Here is a 19,595-nt window from a genome sequence, read left to right on the forward strand (position 1 = left end):
GAGTCAAGGAAAAGGAACATATATTCTGCCCTTTAATGGGAACAAGGTCAAAGAAACTGAGGCTATGGTTTAAAACCACCATCTGTAACTCTGTCTAATCCAGTTCATGCTTATCCTCAGCAGATGGCTGGCTCACCCATTGGTAATTATTTAGCACCATTTTCATCCCTGTTCACTTCTCACCTGTGTCACCTGACGAGTGATGCCTATAAGAATGTTATTACAGGTGCCTTCTTTTCCATGCTTCCCAAGGTTTCTTGGAAACTTACACATGCCTCACAGCTAAACTCACATTCCAATTTTTCTACAAATGTATCACTCTCAGGTGATCCCCTAAATTATAACTCCTTGGCTTGAGACCCCTGCTTACTGCCTGTCTTGAAGCATGTATGATTCCTAATGACTGACAGTAATGAGATGGGTAGTCAACTAGCCGACAAACAGTGATAAGAAAATGTCTTGAGCTGATTTATGAAGTAGAGAAACAGCATTCTGAATCAAACAACAATTTGAGCCAATACACTTTTCTACCTTAAAGGATCTAGGAATTGGCACAATAAAATAGAAAAGATAAATGATTGATAAAACAACCAAGTTCAGAAGAGAGCCGAAAGCTGACTTGCAGGAGTGGCTTATACAACAGACGCAACCATCATTCTGGGACCAGTTAGGCTGTATTTTGGTGGTCATCTGTATCCAGCACACAATGAAGGTTCTTTTTCTGAAGAACTAGAGCACTTATAGCTTGAACATTCATTCATTTGTCTAGGTATCTATTGAGTGCTTTCTTTGGGTCAGGTGGTATTTTTCTTTGCTGTTCAACAGCACAATGGTGAAAAGGACACAGCCTCAGAGGGTTTTGAAGGAGATGGAGGAGAACAAAACAAAAGAAAAAACTAAATTGTAATACAGTAAGGGAGCTCAAGAAAAAGCATTTAACTATAAACAATTTTGTTTCACTCTCAGTCTCAATCTCCTCCGATGTTACTGTCTGCTCTGTGAAGGCAGGGGCCCCCTTTTATATCTGCATACCACTCAGCATCCAGCTCAGTGACACGTCCATAAATGTTTGCATTATGTGTTGCCTCCTGCAAAGGTTCTTGATTGCCCATCTGTACATTAAACCATCACCACCAGCAACAGTGTCCTCTATAACACCTTATGCTTGGAAGGAGGAATAACCGGGCTTAGACTCCGTGACACCCAAGAGTTCTGTGGTGACCTGATTCTTATATATATTTATATATAAGAATCTGCCTGCAATGCAGAAGACCTGGGTTTGATCCCTGAGTCGAGAAGATCCCCTGGAGAAGGAAATGGCAACCTATTCCAGTATTCTGGCCTGGAGAATCCCATGGACAGAGGCACCTGGTGGGCTACAGTCCACTGGACACAACTGATTGACACTTTCACTTTACTTAACACCCTGGGGCCTCTGATTCCTCAACTTTGAGCTAGATTAGTGTTCCCTTCTGGTTCACTCAGTCTACATGTTCTTGGGTGCCAGGGAAGACGCAGCGCTCAGACTGCACACGGATGGGATGGGGCATGGCTTATCCCCTGCTCTGTGGCCCCGCAGTAAATTCCCAATCCTTATGAGGTTTTAGTCGCAGTGAATTTCTCCTTCAAAAACCAAACAGGATAAAAACGAACCACTTTCTTACATTTTCTATCAAGACAGCTCTTTGTGAGTTTTAAATGTTCTGTCCAGATTCAAAGAAGCTGGTTTCTTCATGAGTGGTTGGAATAAGACTTTTCTTGGAAGCTACTGAATATGGATTAGTTGGATTGTTTCGCAGGAAATAAAAAGCAGGCTCTAGGGTGACTACTTCAGCACTTAATTGGGTTAGCAAAGAACTGCAAATGAGAGGTTTCCCTTAGGAGGGAAAGGATGTTTATGGGCCACCTCCCCCACCCCCTAGGTGGTGGATTTTAACCTAAAAGTTAGTCTGCAAATGCAGCCTTTAATTTAGGAACCATTACAAGAATCTATTAGAGCAGAAAATGTCAGGTTGAAAAATTAACACATCACAGGAGTTAATTAGAACCCAGCCTCTCATTAGATGCAAATAGAGAGCCCTCCAACTGCCCAAGAGCCCGCTGAAGTCATGTTTGTTGCTGCTCCAAAGTGGCTGCATCTTTGTTACCAGGGGAGTAGATGTAGGAAGCTGCCCAGGCTCTCAGGCCAGAGCCAGTAGGGACCCCTGGCCCATCCTTTAGGTTATCAGAAGGTCTGTTCTCAAGTCCCTATCTTTGACTCCTCTCTTGGGCCTCCCAGGTGCCTCAGTGGTACAGAATCCGCCTACCAATGCAGAAGACGCAGGTTCGATCCCTGGTCCAGTAAGATTCCCTGGAGGGGGAACTGGCAACCCACTCCAATTTTCTTGCTTGAAAAATCCCACAAACAGTGGAGCCTGGTGGGCCATCATCCATGCGGTCATAAAGAGCTGGACATGACAGAGTGGCTGAGACTCAGCACGCACCTCTCTTGAGCAGTGCATGTCGCAGGGCGGGGAGCCTGCTGCCTGGAACTCCCTTGGGGAAGCATTTTCTGCAACAAAGACAAACATGCCATGCCTGTCACCAGGCGCAGATTGGCGACTGTGTAAACCACTCGGTGAGAGGGAGGCTCCAGGCCATTCAGACTTAGCTCTAAGTCGTGGGCTTTGTTTTCTTTCCACATTCAGACTGAAATGTGATTCCCCGGGCTTTCTTTTTTGGAAAATACCTGCGATGAGTTCCATGCTGGGAAAGAAAAGCTGTTGACAGGAAAAGCTTCTGATGGGCAAGGGGCTTTTTCAAGGGCTCTCAAAGGAGACAGTCGCATCAAGCAGGCCGAGGCAGAGATGGCAGGACTCTAGGAATAAGAGGTCCAGATCACAAAAGGGTTATCTGTAACCATGGATTAGGCGGAGTTTCGGGCAGCTTCCTCTGTGAACACGGCGCCACGCACACAGACTTTCGGGCCAGAAGATACACATCTTCTCTGTCACTTACTGTATGTTCTTGGGCAAACGGCTTACCCTCTTGCAACGTCAGTTTGCTGAGGCCGCTGTGTGAAATAAATGCATGCAAAGTGTGTAACACCATATCTGGTGCAGAGTAAAAGTTCTACATAAGTTATCTGTTATTGATTTGATAGCAGTATTCCTTCAGCCAACACAGTGAACTGCCTCTGTGTGCTAGGCCCTGTGCACAGACAGCTCCTGCTTCTTGACCACTGCTTAATAAACCGTGTACACAAATCTTTAGCAGAAAGCAAACCCCTCTGCCCTCTTTGCAAGTGCCCAAGGAGAAGTGCCAACTGCCCAGAGCTCTGCTTTGTCAAGGAGCTCAGAATTCTACCCTTTGAGCAGCCCTCTAAATTCAGCTACTTCTACCTTCAATTTAGCCAGAGTTCTCTCTGTGGGCCCTTACACATGGAGTTACTGTTACCTGTTTATTGTCTCCTCCTGTGAGTTCCTACAAGGTGAGAACCATTTAGTTCATTTATTCATCTCTGTAGGCCAGTGGTCTCATGCATTACTCTGCAAAGATAAAGAGAAGATTCAACCCTACTGCTGAAAACACACAAAAAAGTTCCCAGCTTGGAACTTTTCTGAGGAAATAACCCTGCTCCCCCCGACTCCCACTTTTTTCATTTTCCAAAGGCCTCCCTTGAGCCTCTGTTTTTTCCCTTTCGTTTTGTAACCATCACTGGTTCTGACCGCAGTTTCTTCATTTCTTTGAGGGGCAAATAGAGTCTCCTTCCCTGGAAGGTCATGATGATGGCTGGAGACCTTGCAGCTTGTATGTGTCTAACACACTTCTAGGCACAGAGCCAGATAGCAAAAAAAAAAAAAAAAAAAAAAGATTCCATTCTTGCCCTTACCCAGGACCGGCTGGTAATATATACAAGGCTTAAGGTGATTACCACATGAGTGGTACTGAGGTCCTTTCAACTTGCATCCACTTCTGCTATATGCTAGACTTACCTGAAATGGGAGGACATAAACACACATTAGAAACTTGGTCCCTGTCACCAAGTTCTTGGAGAACTGTGGTAAGTGTTGGACAAAAAGCTCTCAGGAAGAGAGCACAAAGCTCTTAACCCAGATCCTTAGACCTGGGCTGCAGGAGATTTCCACAGCATCAACAATAACCAAGTTATTTGGCACTTAAGACGGGCCAGTCAGTGTGCGCAACAATTTACACATATTATCTCATTTAAGGCAGAACAACTGTGTGCGGTAGATATGAACTTCCTTATTTTACAGGTGACCCATCTGAGGCTCTGCGAGGCACACTGGCAGTCCTGCAAGGACTAAATCGTTTAGGAATCCACCTGCTGAGGCTTGAGTGGAGAGTGTGGGCTAGCACCAAACTCGGCCGAAGGAGGGGAGGGTGGGGAGAAGGGCTGGGAATGAGAGGGTAAAGCTGGATCAAAACACGGCTGGCATGATCCCCAGGACCCCCGCAGAAGCAGAGAAAGTTGGAAAGAGATGCAGGAGGCAGGGCGGGGTGCGGGGGGATGCCCGGAAGGCTGGGGAGGGCAGCCTTCCCGGCCCCCTCCCCACCCCGGCAGCCCCTCCTGCACAGGTCAAGCTTCTCCCCTCCCGCCCTCTCGCCCTCCCAACCTTATTTAGAAACCGTGTCCCCGAGACAGGAAGGGCGGCGGGCCGAGAAGCACGGAGCGTCCCGGTCTCATTTCCTCTCGAATCCCCCTGTGGAATTTCATTTCGTACGGTGAGGAAATCGGAGCGCGAGGCAGTCGGCGGCTCCGGGGCGCCCCCCTCCCCCGACTCGCGGCTGCTGGTCGGGCCGAAGCGGGGGGCGGGAGCGGGGCCGGGCTTCACGCCGGGCGTGTTGGGGGGCGCACGGAGCCGCGCGCCCGCGCCGTGCCAGGCGCAGGGCCCCGCTTGCGAAAAGCCTTATCGCTCTGATCCTCCCCAGTCTCTTTACGGGCGAGGACCCCGACACCGAGAGGCCGAGCGGTTTGCTCCGGGTCACAGCCGGCAGTTTAAAAACCACGATCTTCGTAAATAAGCCCGAAATCCTGTTTCTTTGTGTACGTTTCGCTGCCCGATGGGGAAGCGGCCAGGGGCCGAGGGGACAGCTGGAGGGCAGCAAAGGGAGCCGGCGGGATCTGGGGGCGCGCCGCCCCCCCGGGAGAGAAGGGGCGTGCGGGCCAGGCTGGGAGAGCCGCAGCGGCCTCCGCTCCCGGCCCCAGAGCGCCGCGCACCGGGTGGGAGGGAGGCGAGCGCCAGGGAGCGGGGCGGGCCGCCCGGGGCCGCGGGGCGGGGCGCAGGGCGGGGCGCGGGGCGGGCGGCGCGCGGCCACTGGATAGGCGCACCGTCCGTCGCGCTCCGGGCCCGCCCCCGCGAACCTCCAGCGCCGCCTCGGGCTCGGGCGGCGGAGCGGCGCGGCGGCGCGGGGTGCTGGCGGGCTCGGCGGAGGCGCTGCGCGGACGTGGCCGGCGCCGGCCCGGGGCTCGCCGCCCGTAGCCATGACCCCCGCAGGCCGTCCTCCGGCCCTGGCTCGCGGCGTCTAGTGCCCCCACGTAGTCGCGCGCAACTGCGGGAGAGCCAGCCGCTACCCCTCCGCCCCGTCGTCGTCGCCCTTGGCGCCTTATCGCCCTCTCCCCGGAGCCCGGAGCAGCGCGGGCGGCCGGCGGCCCCGTGCAAACTGGGGGTGTCTGCTGGAGCAGCCCCCCGCGCCGCCGCCGCCGCCGCCCCCGGCTCTGGCCATGGCCTGGCGGGGCGCAGGGCTGCGCGTCCTGGGGGGCCCCGGGGGCGTCGGGCTCAGTCCGCGGCGGCTGCTGCTGCTGCTGCTGCTGCTGGGGCCGGCGCGGGGCTTCGGGGACGAGGAGGAGAGGCGCTGCGACCCCATCCGCATCTCCATGTGCCAGAACCTGGGCTACAACGTGACCAAGATGCCCAACCTGGTGGGGCACGAGCTGCAGACGGACGCCGAGCTGCAGCTGACCACCTTCACGCCGCTCATCCAGTACGGCTGCTCCAGCCAGCTGCAGGTGGGCGCCCCCTCCCCGGGCGGGACCCCTGGGGCAGGGGGACGCCTCCGAGCCCCGGACTCACTCCCCGGGGCCCTTGCCAGGTCGAGCCCCCTGTGCCCTACCTAGGTCTCAAGGAACGATATCTATCCGGGAAAAGTGATTTCCATCCCCACCCCCACTTTGCTGTCCCTCCTCAGGGACTGGAGGCCAAAACGTTGTGTAAGTCATCTGGCCTGCGAGAGAACCCGCTCTGCACCCCGCCCTTCCGTCTTTCTCCTCTGCCCACCCGTGTCTGGCCAAGCCCCTAACCCCAGCGGAGCTGAGAGTTATCTTTGCCAAGGATTCTGGCCGCCGCTGCTCGGTGGGCGAGTCCTCTGCACGGCAGCCAGTTGCAGCTAAGACTTGGAAGGGAGTGATAAGGAGACAGGGAATTTCTGCTCCCTCGCCGACCTCCTTTCTCCCCCGTATTTTTCGGGTGTGTTATTAAATGCAACACCCTTGGCCCGTTTTCTGCAGAATGGCCCCTTGCGTTGTCTTGCATGATTGTAGAGGTCATGATGTAGAGGTTGCGCTGGCTTGAGTTCCTTCTTATTCTCAGGGTTAAGGGCAGGTTTAGTACCTGGAGGGGGAGAAGGCATCACTTGGGGAAGAGGTGATATAGTCGGGTCAAGCTCCAGAAGGTAGTTTGTATATTGGAAGTTTTTTTTTTTTTCTTTTTTCCCAGTTAAAAATGTTAAAGCTTATGTAGTCATGTAAAAAATGTTCTTCCTAACATAATAAGTGAAGAAAGAATTTGTATACACGGGTGATTATAATCTTACCACAACGACAAGTTCACTGAAAAAAAAAACAACTGGAAGGAAACTTTTAAAAATGTTAACACTGGTTGTGTTTCTGTTGGAAAGGCTATGAGTGATTTTTAGAAATTTAGAAAAGAGAGAACTGGTAGGGGGTGGGGTGGGGTGGGGAGTGGAGGGGAATAGAGGATAGTTCTATAGTTATCCAGGCTGAAAGCTTTGGAAATCTGTGGTTCTGGTTGTAACTTCTAGGAGATAAACAGGCAGGCAGTTGACTTACAAGGTGCATGTTTTTACATAGGTCATCTGAAAAGTTGGATGGCGGTTTCAGAGGGATGGTTGGGATTAGACCTGTTGCTGGTGAAATGTCCCTGTGGAAGTGTCAGGATTTTAGAACTAGGTTATAAAAGCTTAGAAAAGTGATTCTCGAATTCTCAGTTTGGAAACAACACATATCCTGACATCAGTGGCAATTTTGTTGGCAAAACAGCTTTTCAGGGATATATATTTTTAATTACATGTATCCTGGGGAGGCAGCCAAGCTGTTTTGAAGGACAGGACGAGATCCCTTTACATGCTGGAAAATAGTTACTTGTAACTCTAGACTTCATAGACAACATCTGTACGGAGCCAAGCAGACTGTTTATCAATGCTGGAGGAATTGAGGACAGCAACTGGACTCTCCCCTGCTGGTATTGCAGTTTCAGGGACTGAACATTTGTATTTTCCTATTGTGCTTCATTATTATTCATTGAGGAAACCTGGCCAAACAAAGCCCCTGATGCCCAGAGATTTCAACGTTTAACAGTGTCTCAATGAGGACATTTTCTGTTTCAATATGAGACTGGTTAAAAAATAATTTGGGGGAATAAAATAGAGGAAGGAGAGACTGTTAACATGACAAAAGCCGGATCTACATTTTTTTGAATATTTTTATGGTAATAAAGAAATGGGGATAAAAATAAATCACCCTATCACCCAGAGAACTGAGTCAGACTGATCAGTCTGTCCAGTTCTTTCAAATAGTAGCTGAAAGGGGAGGGAGGCACAAAGTCAACTCTTTAAGGTTTGTTTCCCTAAGTGTTGTGCAAAAGGGGATTATGTAATGCTTTGGGTCCCTTTTATATATTTATTTATCTGTGTTCTCCTGGAAAGGGTTTACTAGACCCAGAAGAAGAAAAGGGTGTAAGTGATGGATTATTTGAGGTCAGAGTCAACAAATGACCTCAAGCTCATTTGAGGTCAGAGTCAACAGCCAGATACCCCTATTGACCGATTTAAAAGTAGATATGGACTTTGCCCAGAAGCAAGTCAAATTTGTGCAAGCCTTCAGTCAGACTTCCATGTCAACTGTCACTGTTTTCTCTGTTCGTTTCATGACTTTTTTCCAGTTCTTCCTTTGTTCCGTGTATGTGCCCATGTGCACGGAGAAGGTCAACATCCCCATCGGGCCCTGCGGCGGGATGTGCCTTTCGGTCAAGAGACGCTGCGAGCCTGTGCTGAAGGAGTTTGGCTTTGCCTGGCCGGAGAGCCTAAACTGCAGCAAATTCCCGCCCCAGAACGACCACAACCACATGTGCATGGAAGGGCCAGGGGATGAGGAAGTGCCCTTGCCTCACAAAACCCCCATTCAGCCCGGGGAAGAGTGCCACTCCGTGGGAACCAACTCGGATCAGTACATCTGGGTGAAAAGGAGCCTGAACTGCGTTCTCAAGTGTGGCTACGACGCCGGCTTGTACAGCCGCTCGGCCAAGGAGTTCACCGACGTCTGGATGGCCGTGTGGGCCAGCCTGTGCTTCATCTCCACCGCCTTCACTGTGCTCACTTTCCTGATCGATTCTTCCAGGTTTTCCTACCCGGAGCGCCCCATCATCTTTCTCAGTATGTGCTATAATATTTATAGCATTGCTTATATTGTCAGGCTGACGGTAGGCCGGGAAAGGATATCCTGCGATTTTGAAGAGGCAGCAGAACCTGTTCTCATCCAAGAAGGCCTTAAGAACACAGGATGTGCAATCATTTTCTTGCTGATGTACTTTTTTGGAATGGCCAGTTCCATCTGGTGGGTTATTCTGACGCTCACTTGGTTTTTGGCAGCGGGACTCAAATGGGGTCATGAAGCCATCGAAATGCACAGCTCTTATTTCCACATCGCAGCCTGGGCCATCCCCGCGGTGAAAACCATTGTCATCTTGATTATGAGGCTGGTGGACGCGGACGAGCTGACTGGCCTGTGCTACGTGGGGAACCAGAACCTGGATGCGCTCACGGGCTTCGTGGTGGCCCCGCTGTTCACCTACCTGGTGATTGGGACTTTGTTCATTGCTGCGGGCTTGGTGGCCTTGTTCAAAATTCGGTCCAATCTCCAAAAGGACGGGACAAAGACAGACAAGCTGGAAAGGCTGATGGTGAAGATTGGGGTCTTCTCGGTCCTGTACACGGTGCCTGCAACCTGCGTGATTGCCTGTTATTTCTATGAAATCTCCAACTGGGCGCTCTTCCGGTATTCCGCAGATGACTCCAACATGGCGGTGGAAATGTTGAAAATCTTTATGTCTTTGCTGGTGGGCATCACTTCGGGCATGTGGATTTGGTCTGCCAAAACTCTGCACACGTGGCAGAAGTGTTCCAACAGATTGGTGAATTCTGGGAAGGTAAAGAGAGAGAAAAGAGGGAATGGTTGGGTGAAGCCTGGGAGAGGCAATGAGACTGTGGTATAAGGCTAGCCAGCCTCCACGCTTTCCAGATTTTGAAGGGGGAATGCCAGCATTGGGATGCAAGTGCTACTAAAAAACTTCATGCAGTGAATCTCAGTTTGAACAAACTAGCAACACTTCAGTGACCCCCCCCCAATAACCCACCACCACTCTCCCCCCCACTGCCCATCTGTGCCCAGCATCATAAAACTAGTGATTTTGCTGCAGACTTTGGAATGATCCAAAATGGAAAAGCCAGTAAGAGGCTTTCAAAGCTGTGAAAAATCAAAACATTGATCACTTGAGCAGGTCGCAGCTTGGAGCGTGGAGGTCCTCCCGAGATTCCAGGAAGTCCAGGGGATGCTGCTTTTCCCTGCAGGGTGGGATTTGAGCTGTGAGTAGGCAACTTACAGGGAGAAAGATTAACTTTTTTTTTAACCCTTTAAAAGTTTTAAATACTAACTGGGTCTTTGAGACAGCAAAGCGATCTATAAACACTGGAAACACTGGGTTCAGAGAAGTGTTACAAGAGTTTTATAGTTTGGCTGATCTAACATAAACATTTTCCGGGTGCACTGTCTGCTGTTTAGAACTTTGTGGATTGCTCGCCCAAGAGGTGGTGTCAGAATCTTTCAGTGCCTTTGTCATAAAACAGAATTGTTTGAACAAACAAAAGGACTGTACAAACACATATGAGGTATCCCGTGGATTTTTCTTCTCTCTCTCCCTCTTAAATTTCAACAGCTCCGTCCTAGACCGCTGCTGTTTTCTCCATTTCACATTAATGACTCAAAATAGGTATTTTTATAGGAATGTTTGCACTGCAGCGGGTCTAATGAGGGGGAAAGGAAGGGCGATTCACTTTCTTGACAATCACTTAATTCAGAGGAAAATGAGATCTACCAAGTCGACTTACCTTACCCACCCCAGAGACCGATTGCATTGAGCACCAGGGACTTAATATATTTTACTTCGTGTGATTGTATCTATGCAGACGCCAGTCTGGAAGAGCTAAAATGTTACGTTTCTTGGCAACTTTGCATTCACACAGATTAACTGTATAATTTGTGTGTGTCAATTACAATTAAAAGCACATTCTTGGACCATGACTTAATAGTTACTCAACTGACTTTAAAACTATGGTCAGCTTGCATTCTCAGAATGATAGTGCCTTTTTTTCTCTCTTTAGCATAAGAATGTTATCAGAGTCTGGTCTGCTTAGCACAGTGGAGACTTTCAATTTTGTAGAGGGAGCTAAGGACAACTAATCCAAACTACTTGGTGCATAATTGTTTCCTAGTAATTGGCAAGGGCTCCGCATAAGATTTCATTGGAGGCAGTGTGGCCTGGAGTATTTATGTGGTGCTTAATGAATCTCCAGAATACCAGCCAGGAGCTTGATTGGTTCGTAGGGAATAAAGTGTAGACCATATGAAATGAACTGCAAAGTCTTACAGCACAGGTCTTAATTGCATTTTGCAGGGGTATCCAGAGCTTTTAAAAATGTATGCTTTATATTCCTTGCAAGAGGGTACCCCTAGCAGCCTCTCAAAAGTTGCAGTTCTTTTAAAATTGTATCTGGCCTTTCTCTTCAACCCGCTGAGGTCCTCTGATGACCAGATCTTTGGGACAGATTGATGTCACAGGTTGCTGTCCTTGAAGTTCTGCTTGGTCTTTGCTTTAGCAACTTTGAGATGATTCTTTTTTTATCCCTGCCCCCCCCCCCCTCTTTAAAACAGGTAGGAAATCTCTTTTATCCCATTTCTTTGTGGAAATGTGTCTCCAGGGACTAAAACTTGCAAATAGGAGTTCAGATTCTGGAAATAAGCATGTCTTTGTTTGTTTGAGCTTTATGCCCCTGGTTTGACATTTTCCTTCCTTCTCTGTTTTGCTGTGGTTCTCGAGCTGAGATGAAGATGCGCGTAAGGACTGTTGCCTGTTTTGGAAGGCAGAGTCTTGGGGCCTCATGCACAGATGCTAAGTGGGCACTCGTGGCCCCCACTGTGTGTTCTGGGCCTGACTACCTTGGCTGGGCTCTGGGTCAGGGCTCCAGGAGCATGAGAAATGCTCCCCAGAAGGGCCAGTTGAACTCCATCTACGACTGCATCGCCCCTGAAACGTAGAATGTGAACTCCCTCTGCTGCTCCCAGACGGTTCCCATAGCTGACCGGGGTCCTGGAGCGTGCACCCAGGGGCAAAGCCTGCCCTTACTCACGCTCCTCTCCAGCGTCTTGGGAGTTGCTCGGCGACTCCGGCCAAGGAAAGGGGAGAAGGACTGTGCAGGGGTTTGCAATGCAATTCTCTTTGCAGTGCTTCAGTGTCTGGGTGACCCAGGCAAGCATCCTAGCAGAGGGCCAGCCATGGAGAGAGTGCTCTGTGTTTATGAATGATGAAATAGTGACAGTAAGAGTACTTGGGTGAACCTGGATGCCCAAGTTCTGGAGCTTTCTGGGTTGTAGAATGTCTCTTCCATAAATCTCTTGCCTTCTCGGGGAAGTATATTTGATCGGAACTGGCCATTGGCACACACTGGCAATGTCACAGGATTACAGGTTGTTCCTTTCACATTCTGTTTACGGTTTTAGGAAAGGAGTTTTGTGGCTGAGGAGTTAGTTATCAGTTACCTTGAAGTGAGTTATCTTCACCTCTTAAGTTGGTTTGAAAAAAAAGTTAATTAGCACATTTATTGAATGCCAGCTGCGTGTCACGCCCTGTGTTAGGCACCTTAAGGGACATCGGGGAGGATCAACTCTGTTCCTCTAACCAATCCGACCTGGTTCTGCTGAACTTTGCCATTGGTTTCAGGAAGAGCAGGGGCTCCTGAATTGCCACCCGTTTCACTGTCTCCATCCCATAAATCTCTTCCTGGGTCTTTCTAACTGTAACCCATCACTAAGCCCTTCCCAGGGTTCCTTGCAAATCGATGTACAGGGGTTTTGCCAGAAAGCATCAACTCTGTTACAGGACAGTCTCTATGGAAACCTCCCTGATGATCATGAACCTTGCCTCCATCTAACGTGGCTTCCGGGGCAGGCCGTTCAGGGCTCGGGGTTTTCTAGCGACTTGCGCGTACATGCTAAGTCACTTCTGTCGTGTCTGACTCTTTGTGACTCTGTAGGCTGTAGCCCACCAGGCTCCTCCGTCCAAAAGGATTCTCCAGGCAAGAATACCGGAGTGGGTTGCCATGCCTTCATCCAGGAGATCTTCCCAACCCAGGGTTCAAACCCGAATCTCCTGCATTGGAGGCAGATTCTTTACCACTGAGCCGCCCGGGAAGCCCATCTAGTGACTCACAGGTGAATGTGAGGACAGCAGCTTGCTGGGGAAAAGGTTAGGGTTCTTCCTCTTTCTCAGAAATCCAGGAGAAGTAGGTATATAATTGTAACTTCCTACAAAATCTCTCGGCCTCGAAAAGGCCCAAGGGCACCTCTGTCAGCTTCCTCTCTGGCAGGCTCCTTTCTCCTCCTCTTAAGGGCCACACCTCAGGGCAGGGGAACCTGGGGAGAGTGAAGCTGACCAGAACCGCCTGATGGAGCGCCTTGGTTGAGTCATATCCTTTTTCCTCTGTGGAGACCCGTTTCCTGATCCCCGAGACTGCTCCTGAACTGGCAGCTTGCTCAGGGACCTCAGCCAGGAGGAGGAGGGACACTCATTTATTTCCCCGAGGTGTTCTCTGACTTTGCTTTCCCCTGGCCCTCCGTCTCCTGCGTCCCCCAAGCCTGGACCTCAGGAAGCTTCTGTGTCTGGGTTCTGACACTGCCAGCACCCCAGCTCTGTCCTCTCTGCCCGCCCCCCCCAGCCTCCTGGCCACTGAATTCAGTGTTGGGAACCCAGCTGAGACCTGAGGGTGTGAAGGGGGACCCCACAGCCTCAGCCCTGAAAGGCAGACTCACTTGAGATTTCACCAGGATGTGCACACGCCGGCTTCCCGTGAGGGGGCCACCGCCGCAGCTGGAAGAGGGCTGGAGGAGCCCCCAGAATCGATCTACGTCCTGAATTTCATTCCGTGATGGGGGAAGTTGGAGAGAATTGCTGTGTCAGCCAATTACGTCACGTCATTGGACCCTCGGCGGTTCTTTTTGCTCCTTTACTGTGCTTGGATTCAGAGTGTCCACCTGGGTTTGTATTACGTCTGGCCAGGGACTGGGTTTCTCATCTTTCTCCAGGGCCTGGGGCGTAGATCTTGGAAACTCCTCGCAGAGCAAGGATCAGATCCCAGAGCCTTAACTAATGGATTTTGTTGCGCTGTGGCCTCGGCAGAGCAGTCTGCTGCCACCTCTTCTCCTGGTGTGTGCGGTGATGCTCACTGGGCGTTACCCGGAGGGAAGTGAACCTCGGAGCCCCAGAGCCCGCCCCGACAGGCTTCTACCCTGCGGTAAACCCACTTGCTGTTCCCGTTTCTGATTTACCTTGTTTCCCTTCTTTGCACCAGCAAATCCCCAGTATTCACCCAGGCAACTTGAGGGCCTGCCTGGGGACCCATGAGCCATGTCCTCCAAGCTTACGGAGCTCCCTGATGGCCTACAGTATTTGGTATATGACCACTGTCATCCCAGCAGGCTTCCCCGGAGGCTGCGTGCGCCCCTGCCCCCCAGAGCCCGGGTCCATCTGCCCTCCCACCATCCTGCCAAGGGCTGGGGCCGGCCTGGCTGGGGCCTTTGGGAAGGCGACGCTCACGTCTCTCCCAGTGGGGCATCTAGGTGGCCCTGAATCTCTTCCTACCTCACAGGGATGTTGTGAGATTTTAGACGGGAGGAGGACAAAGGTTCCCTGAGCTCTTGGTCGGCAAGGCGGAGTGAGTATCAGGTGTGATCTAGACACAGATGAAATTCTGCCTGCTGCTGCGGCGGACAAGCTCGTGCCATGTGGCCTTTCTCGGTCCCCCGGGCCACCTGCAGCCCCAGCCCCCTTGAGGCCACCTTGAGGGACTTTCAGATGTTCGACATTAGAGGTACCAGGCAAAGCCCTACGACGTGCCCTGAACGAATTGCTCAGCGTCAGAAGAAATGGACTGTGCTATCGAGGATGTACAAACGTATGTCTGCATTGATGTCTGTACTGTAAATTTCTAATTTATCACTGTATAAAAAAAAACTTTGCTATTTAATTTTTGTATTAAAGGAAAATAAAGTTTTGTTTATTAGCTGGTGTGTAATTTGGCCTCTTCCTGCAGGTGTCTGAGAGCCCCTGGGAAGCACGCTTACCCAGCAGGGAGAAATAAAGAACTGGGTTTGCAGGGCAGAGGCACAGCCTTGTCATCTTTGCTGATGCAATTTTCCCCCAAGGGATTTCTCCTGGGTCAGCCAGCCCTCTGAGATCCAAGGGCAACAGAATCCATCACTGCTGTGGTCGTCGGTAACTCTCAAGTGGTCATATGATGCTTCGGATGTGACTACAGTTCTCAAGCTGTCACTCCATCACACCCTGTTTTGGCATTTTCAGTACATGTGGTGACCATTTTTACATACCTTCTCAGTCCCTTTGGCTTAATGTTGCAGCCTGAAAAAAGTTTTCTTATCATTGCTAGAGTTCAGGCCACTGCAAAGGGGGAAAGGGAGCTTTTTTTTAACTCCAAATTTTTTGGGGAAAAAAGCAAAAAAGCCAACCTTTTTTTCCCTCCTGGTTACACAATGGTTGTGTGTTGTGTAATCGTCATGGGAGTATGTCACATCAGTCAGCCAGGAAAATGACTTCTTCAGCTAATTTTATAAGTTGGGTGGTCTGTGTCCCCATAGCCAGAAAAGTCATCAGACAAAGCAAATTCAAGGCCTTTATCAGGACATTGCTATGGGAGCAAGCAGTGTTATGGACCACACAGGCACACAGGGAGGGGAGTCTTTGCCATCAGTTGCAGATGCTGTTGAGGTCCCTGAGGAGAACGTTGGCCCTTTTGGTTTACCTTTAAATTTCTTTCCACCCTTCGGTTTCACCTGAATACCACCCTGTTTTCCTGTGTGTAGAAAGCCCAGGGAGCAAGAATCTGCAATACTCTTCTCCTTCACTGCAGATTGCTCTTGTTCTTTTAAGTCCAACTGTACCTGAAGGGAGGCATGTAATTTAAATTCTCTTCCCTGGAAGACAGGCTGTGTGTCTCATTTCATTGCCTACTCATTATATAGTTACCATGTTAGGGAAAAGTCAACACAATCTGGGGTGAATTCATGATAAGCCCTTGCACTGATACAAACCCTTCCTGGATAGAAAATGCTTTTATTTACATGATTTCATTTTACGCTCATGTCACCTTGGAGGTAAGCAGGGTGGGGCGCCACCTCGCTTCAGAGAGGAGAACTGAAACTTAGGGTGAGGGACTTGCCGAGGGGGACCTCTGTAGGTAGGTAGCCTGTTGGCCAGCCAGGCTCTCTCCTGCTTAGCCCAGGATTTTGTTTTTATTCTATTGGGTTGGCCAAAAAATTCTTCCAGGATTTCCTTACGATGGCATGGGAAAACCCGAACGAACTTTTTGGCCAACCCGATACAGTGAGTTGCGAGTTGAATCGTGTCTGCCCCTAAGACACACGGAAGTCCTAACGCTCTTTACCTATGAATGTGAATTTCTTTGGAAATAGGGTCTTTGCAGTTATAATCAAGATCAGCTCATACTAGATGCATGCCTGCATGTTAAGTCACTTCAGTTGTGTCCAACTCTTTGCGACCCCGGGGACTGTAGCCCACTAGGATCCTCTGTCCTTGGAATTTTCCAGGCAAGAGTAGTGGAGTGGGTTGCCATTTCCTCCTCCAGGGGATCTTTCCAACCCAGGGATCCAACCCGGGTCTCCTGCTTGGCAGGTGGGTTCTTCAGCACTGAGCTCCCTGGGAAGCCCCATTCCTCTGATGTCTTTACTGCAAATAGTTCACCAAGAATGGATAAATGTTTCAGCAGGCAACTCAATAATGGGACCGGGCCATGAGCTTCTGTTGTTTAAGGATTATGTAAGTGATCACTCTGGTAAGTTTATCTGTAAGCAGGACACCCCTAGAATAAACCCCAGGATCCTGGACACTCAACCGACCTGAACCAGTCTTAGCCACTCTCCCATCCACCCGCCCCTGATGGGAGCTCCTTATGTAGGGCTGGGACCTTGGCTGGAATGTGGCCGAAGGGTTTTTAGCATTTCTGTCCTGAGAACTGATTTTTTCTCTTTCCCATTTTAGCTTTCACATGCAATCATAATTTTAAAGTTGGGCAGACTCTTGACTAAAGAGGTCAGCCTTGGCCTCCTGTCTTCAGAGTTGCTGTGAACAGAAATAAACCACACTCGGAGAAGGGCGTTGCCCCCTGCTCGGTTTTCCTTCATGCAGCTGGGATGTAGGACTGGGAGCATCTTGGTAAACGTTTTGAAAAGATTAGACCTGCAAAGATTTAGTCCAAAAAGTTTTCAAAACGGGACCTTATTCCCATCCAAAATTCCCAGAGTTGGGAATTTTCCTTTGGACCTTTTCCTTCTGTCTCATCCTTAAGAAGAGAACCCAAGGATTCATCTGCTCTCAGGCAAAGGCTTCCAACTTTTCAAACTCACTGGGAGAAAGAATAAAAAGTAAGATTTATTACATTTCACATCAACTGCCTGATTTTCATCAGCTTCCCACATAGCTTCCTATAAGCCCCGGATCTGGTGGTCACCCAAGAACCTGATGAATCTCACGGATAACCCACATAGTCAATGCCTTTCTCTCTAAGAGATGAAATGATTGGCTATTTACCTTTTCCAAGGTGCCAAAGGACTGCATCATTTCACTCGAGAGGAATTAAATGTAGAGTGCAAAGCACTGAGACAGGGTTGGTAAGTCACAGAGGAGAACCTGTCCTAAATCCGTCGCTCTCCGTCCGCTGCCTTGCCTCTCCATGGGTGTTTCCCTTCGTCTGCAAGGACTCTGCCCTCCTTCAACCAGGCTGTGTCTAGTCTTCCTTCGACACTGAGATCTTAGGTCACCTCTCCTGGGAAGATGTCCCCGACCGACCTTCCAACTTGCCACTTCCTGCCTCCTTTGGCTTCTTCTTTTTAATACTCGTTTTATTTGGCTGTGCTGAGGTTTAGTTGCAGCACACAGGGTCTTATGTTGCTGCGCACAGAACTCAGTTGTCACGTGGGATCTAGTTCCCCGACCAGGAGTCGAACCTGGGCCCACCCACATCGGGAAGGTGGAGTCTTAGCCACTGGGCCACCAGCGAAGGCCCACTCCCATTGCTTCTTACCGCCGGTAAGTTTAAGCCTCTGTGCTTTCAACTCTGGGAGCCTTGATTGTACTGCTCATAACAGTCCGTTGATGTATCCTTCTCTCCACCAGAATGAGCAGCCCGATGATGACTCTGAGTCCCCAAAGATGCCCACCTGCGTGTCCTCAGGGCCTAGCAAGGGTTTCGGAAATATCTGTGCAGAAACTAAGGAAGGTAAGGTAGAAGATGGTGTTTTATCTTGTTAGGTGGGGGCTTTGGTGACAGATGTGGCCAGCATGGGAAAGAAAACCAAAGCTAACAAGAGGCATCACATAGGCTGAAGTTTCTGGAAAAAAGCTTGGGGGTAGTGGCAGAAAACCCCGTAGTCCTTGGCTGTGAGACTGATCACCTACCCACTGTGTTGCTTATTGTTGTCTTTCTTCCCTCTTTTTTCTCTCTTTCTCACCCCCCCCCACCACCCACCAACCCCAACAAATATTTGCTGAGCGCCTGCTGTATGCAGAATACTGGGGTTGGCTGGGGAGGAGAGAGAGGGAGTGATTGTAGAAAACCGCAAAGACAAGGTCCAACTCCGAGTCCAAAAGTACAGATGACGAAACAGAGAAAGAATCCATCTGTTATTAACAAGCTTAAAATTCCAAACCTGGAAAAACAAATCCTCTGTTGCTTAGTAAATATTTGTGGAGTAGCTGAACGAGGGTCCAGCCCCAAGATAACTAAGACACAACCTTTTCCCTCCAGAATTTCACAGCAACCAACCACATGCCCTCCGTATCTGGTAGAGGCTCCGGATTCGCTGAGGGATCAGAGCTACTATTCCTACTGTGTTCATTATGTAATTTCTCCCTAATCCGAGTCCCAGGGCGTTGTTTAGTGTGGGTGCTGCAGCTTCTGAGGACTGAGTGCGAGGGAAAAGCATTTTCTAAGCCATTGTCATCCCATTTGATCCCCTGAAGGACACCTGGGCCTCACCAGGTAAATGTGTAGGGAGGGGGCGGAAGCAGGCAGGGTCCAGGCACGTGTCTCCTCTAAAACTTGGTCTGCTCATCAAAACCACCCTCTGTTCAAACTAAAAAAACAGGGGGCTTTCCTGGCGGTCCACTGGTGAAGACTTCACCTTCCAGTGTACCAGGGAGCTATGATCCCATGTGCCTCAGGACCGCAGACACCCCAAAACATGGACCAGAAGCACAATTTAAGTGAATTCCATAAAGACTTGAGAAATGGTCCACATCGAAAAACGTTTGCAAAAAAAAAATGTAAAAAATAAAAATCAAAACTCACAAGGTGGCATCAGCCGTTGGGTCAGCCGGCGCACGTGACTGAGGATACCTGCACCCAGAAGGTGGTGTGTGCAGGCGAGTCTGCCTTGCGCGCTGTGGGATCCCTCTCTGGCTTCTCTCATGCCACCGGTGTCCGAACCCAGAGAGCCTGCTCTGCAGAAATGAAGACAAGCGCGCAGTCACCCTCCGGCTCCTCGTCTGCCCAGACTGAGAGGAAGGGATGTGTGAAGAAGCTTGGCGGCGGGACGCCTGTGGGGCGGTGCGGGCAGTGGGTGGTTCAGCGTAACTGGAGCCCGAGATCCGGGGAGCCGGAGGGCGGGTGGCCTCGGGCCGAGTCACGAAAGGCCTCGAGGCTGCGCCGTCCCCTCGCCGGGCGCAGAGAGCTGGCGAGGGCCTGGGCGGCGGCTGCCCGGGGCCCTGGGCTGGACACAAGGCCAGGATGGGTGTGGGGAGACGGACCAGCGTGAGAGACCGTGGAGGCCTCAGGGAGGGGGGCAGCGGAGACTTGGAAAGCAGGGGGCGATGTTCAGAGAAACGGGCGCAGACCGCGTCCTCCTGGGCACAGATCAATGAGCCGCGTCTGTGCTTTGTAAACCGCCTGTGCTCCAGAGGCCCGGGGCGCTCTGCTTGCTCTGGACACCTGATAAG

At 50.4% G+C, this 19,595-nt stretch overlaps 1 protein-coding gene and 1 long non-coding RNA gene across 2 annotated transcripts; one reads left to right on the top strand and one right to left on the bottom strand.

Annotated features, from left to right (window-relative positions):
* Positions 1 to 2,156: 2,156 nt before the first annotated feature.
* On the bottom strand, positions 2,157 to 5,232 carry LOC136169460 (uncharacterized). Its single transcript, XR_010663408.1, has 3 exons — positions 4,617 to 5,232; positions 3,436 to 3,527; positions 2,157 to 3,052 (listed from the first exon to the last, which is right to left on the bottom strand). It is a non-coding gene; the product is annotated as an uncharacterized lncRNA (long non-coding RNA).
* Positions 5,233 to 5,368: 136 nt separating this feature from the next.
* On the top strand, positions 5,369 to 14,640 carry FZD4 (frizzled class receptor 4). Its single transcript, XM_065936875.1, has 2 exons — positions 5,369 to 6,010; positions 8,181 to 14,640. Exons 1-2 carry the CDS (start codon positions 5,726 to 5,728, stop codon positions 9,507 to 9,509), a joined length of 1,614 nt encoding a protein of 537 aa, XP_065792947.1. The 5' UTR covers positions 5,369 to 5,725; the 3' UTR covers positions 9,510 to 14,640.
* Positions 14,641 to 19,595: the final 4,955 nt, after the last annotated feature.

Source organism: Muntiacus reevesi, chromosome 5 (genome assembly GCF_963930625.1).
Source record: "Muntiacus reevesi chromosome 5, mMunRee1.1, whole genome shotgun sequence".
Lineage (NCBI taxonomy): Eukaryota > Metazoa > Chordata > Mammalia > Artiodactyla > Cervidae > Muntiacus > Muntiacus reevesi.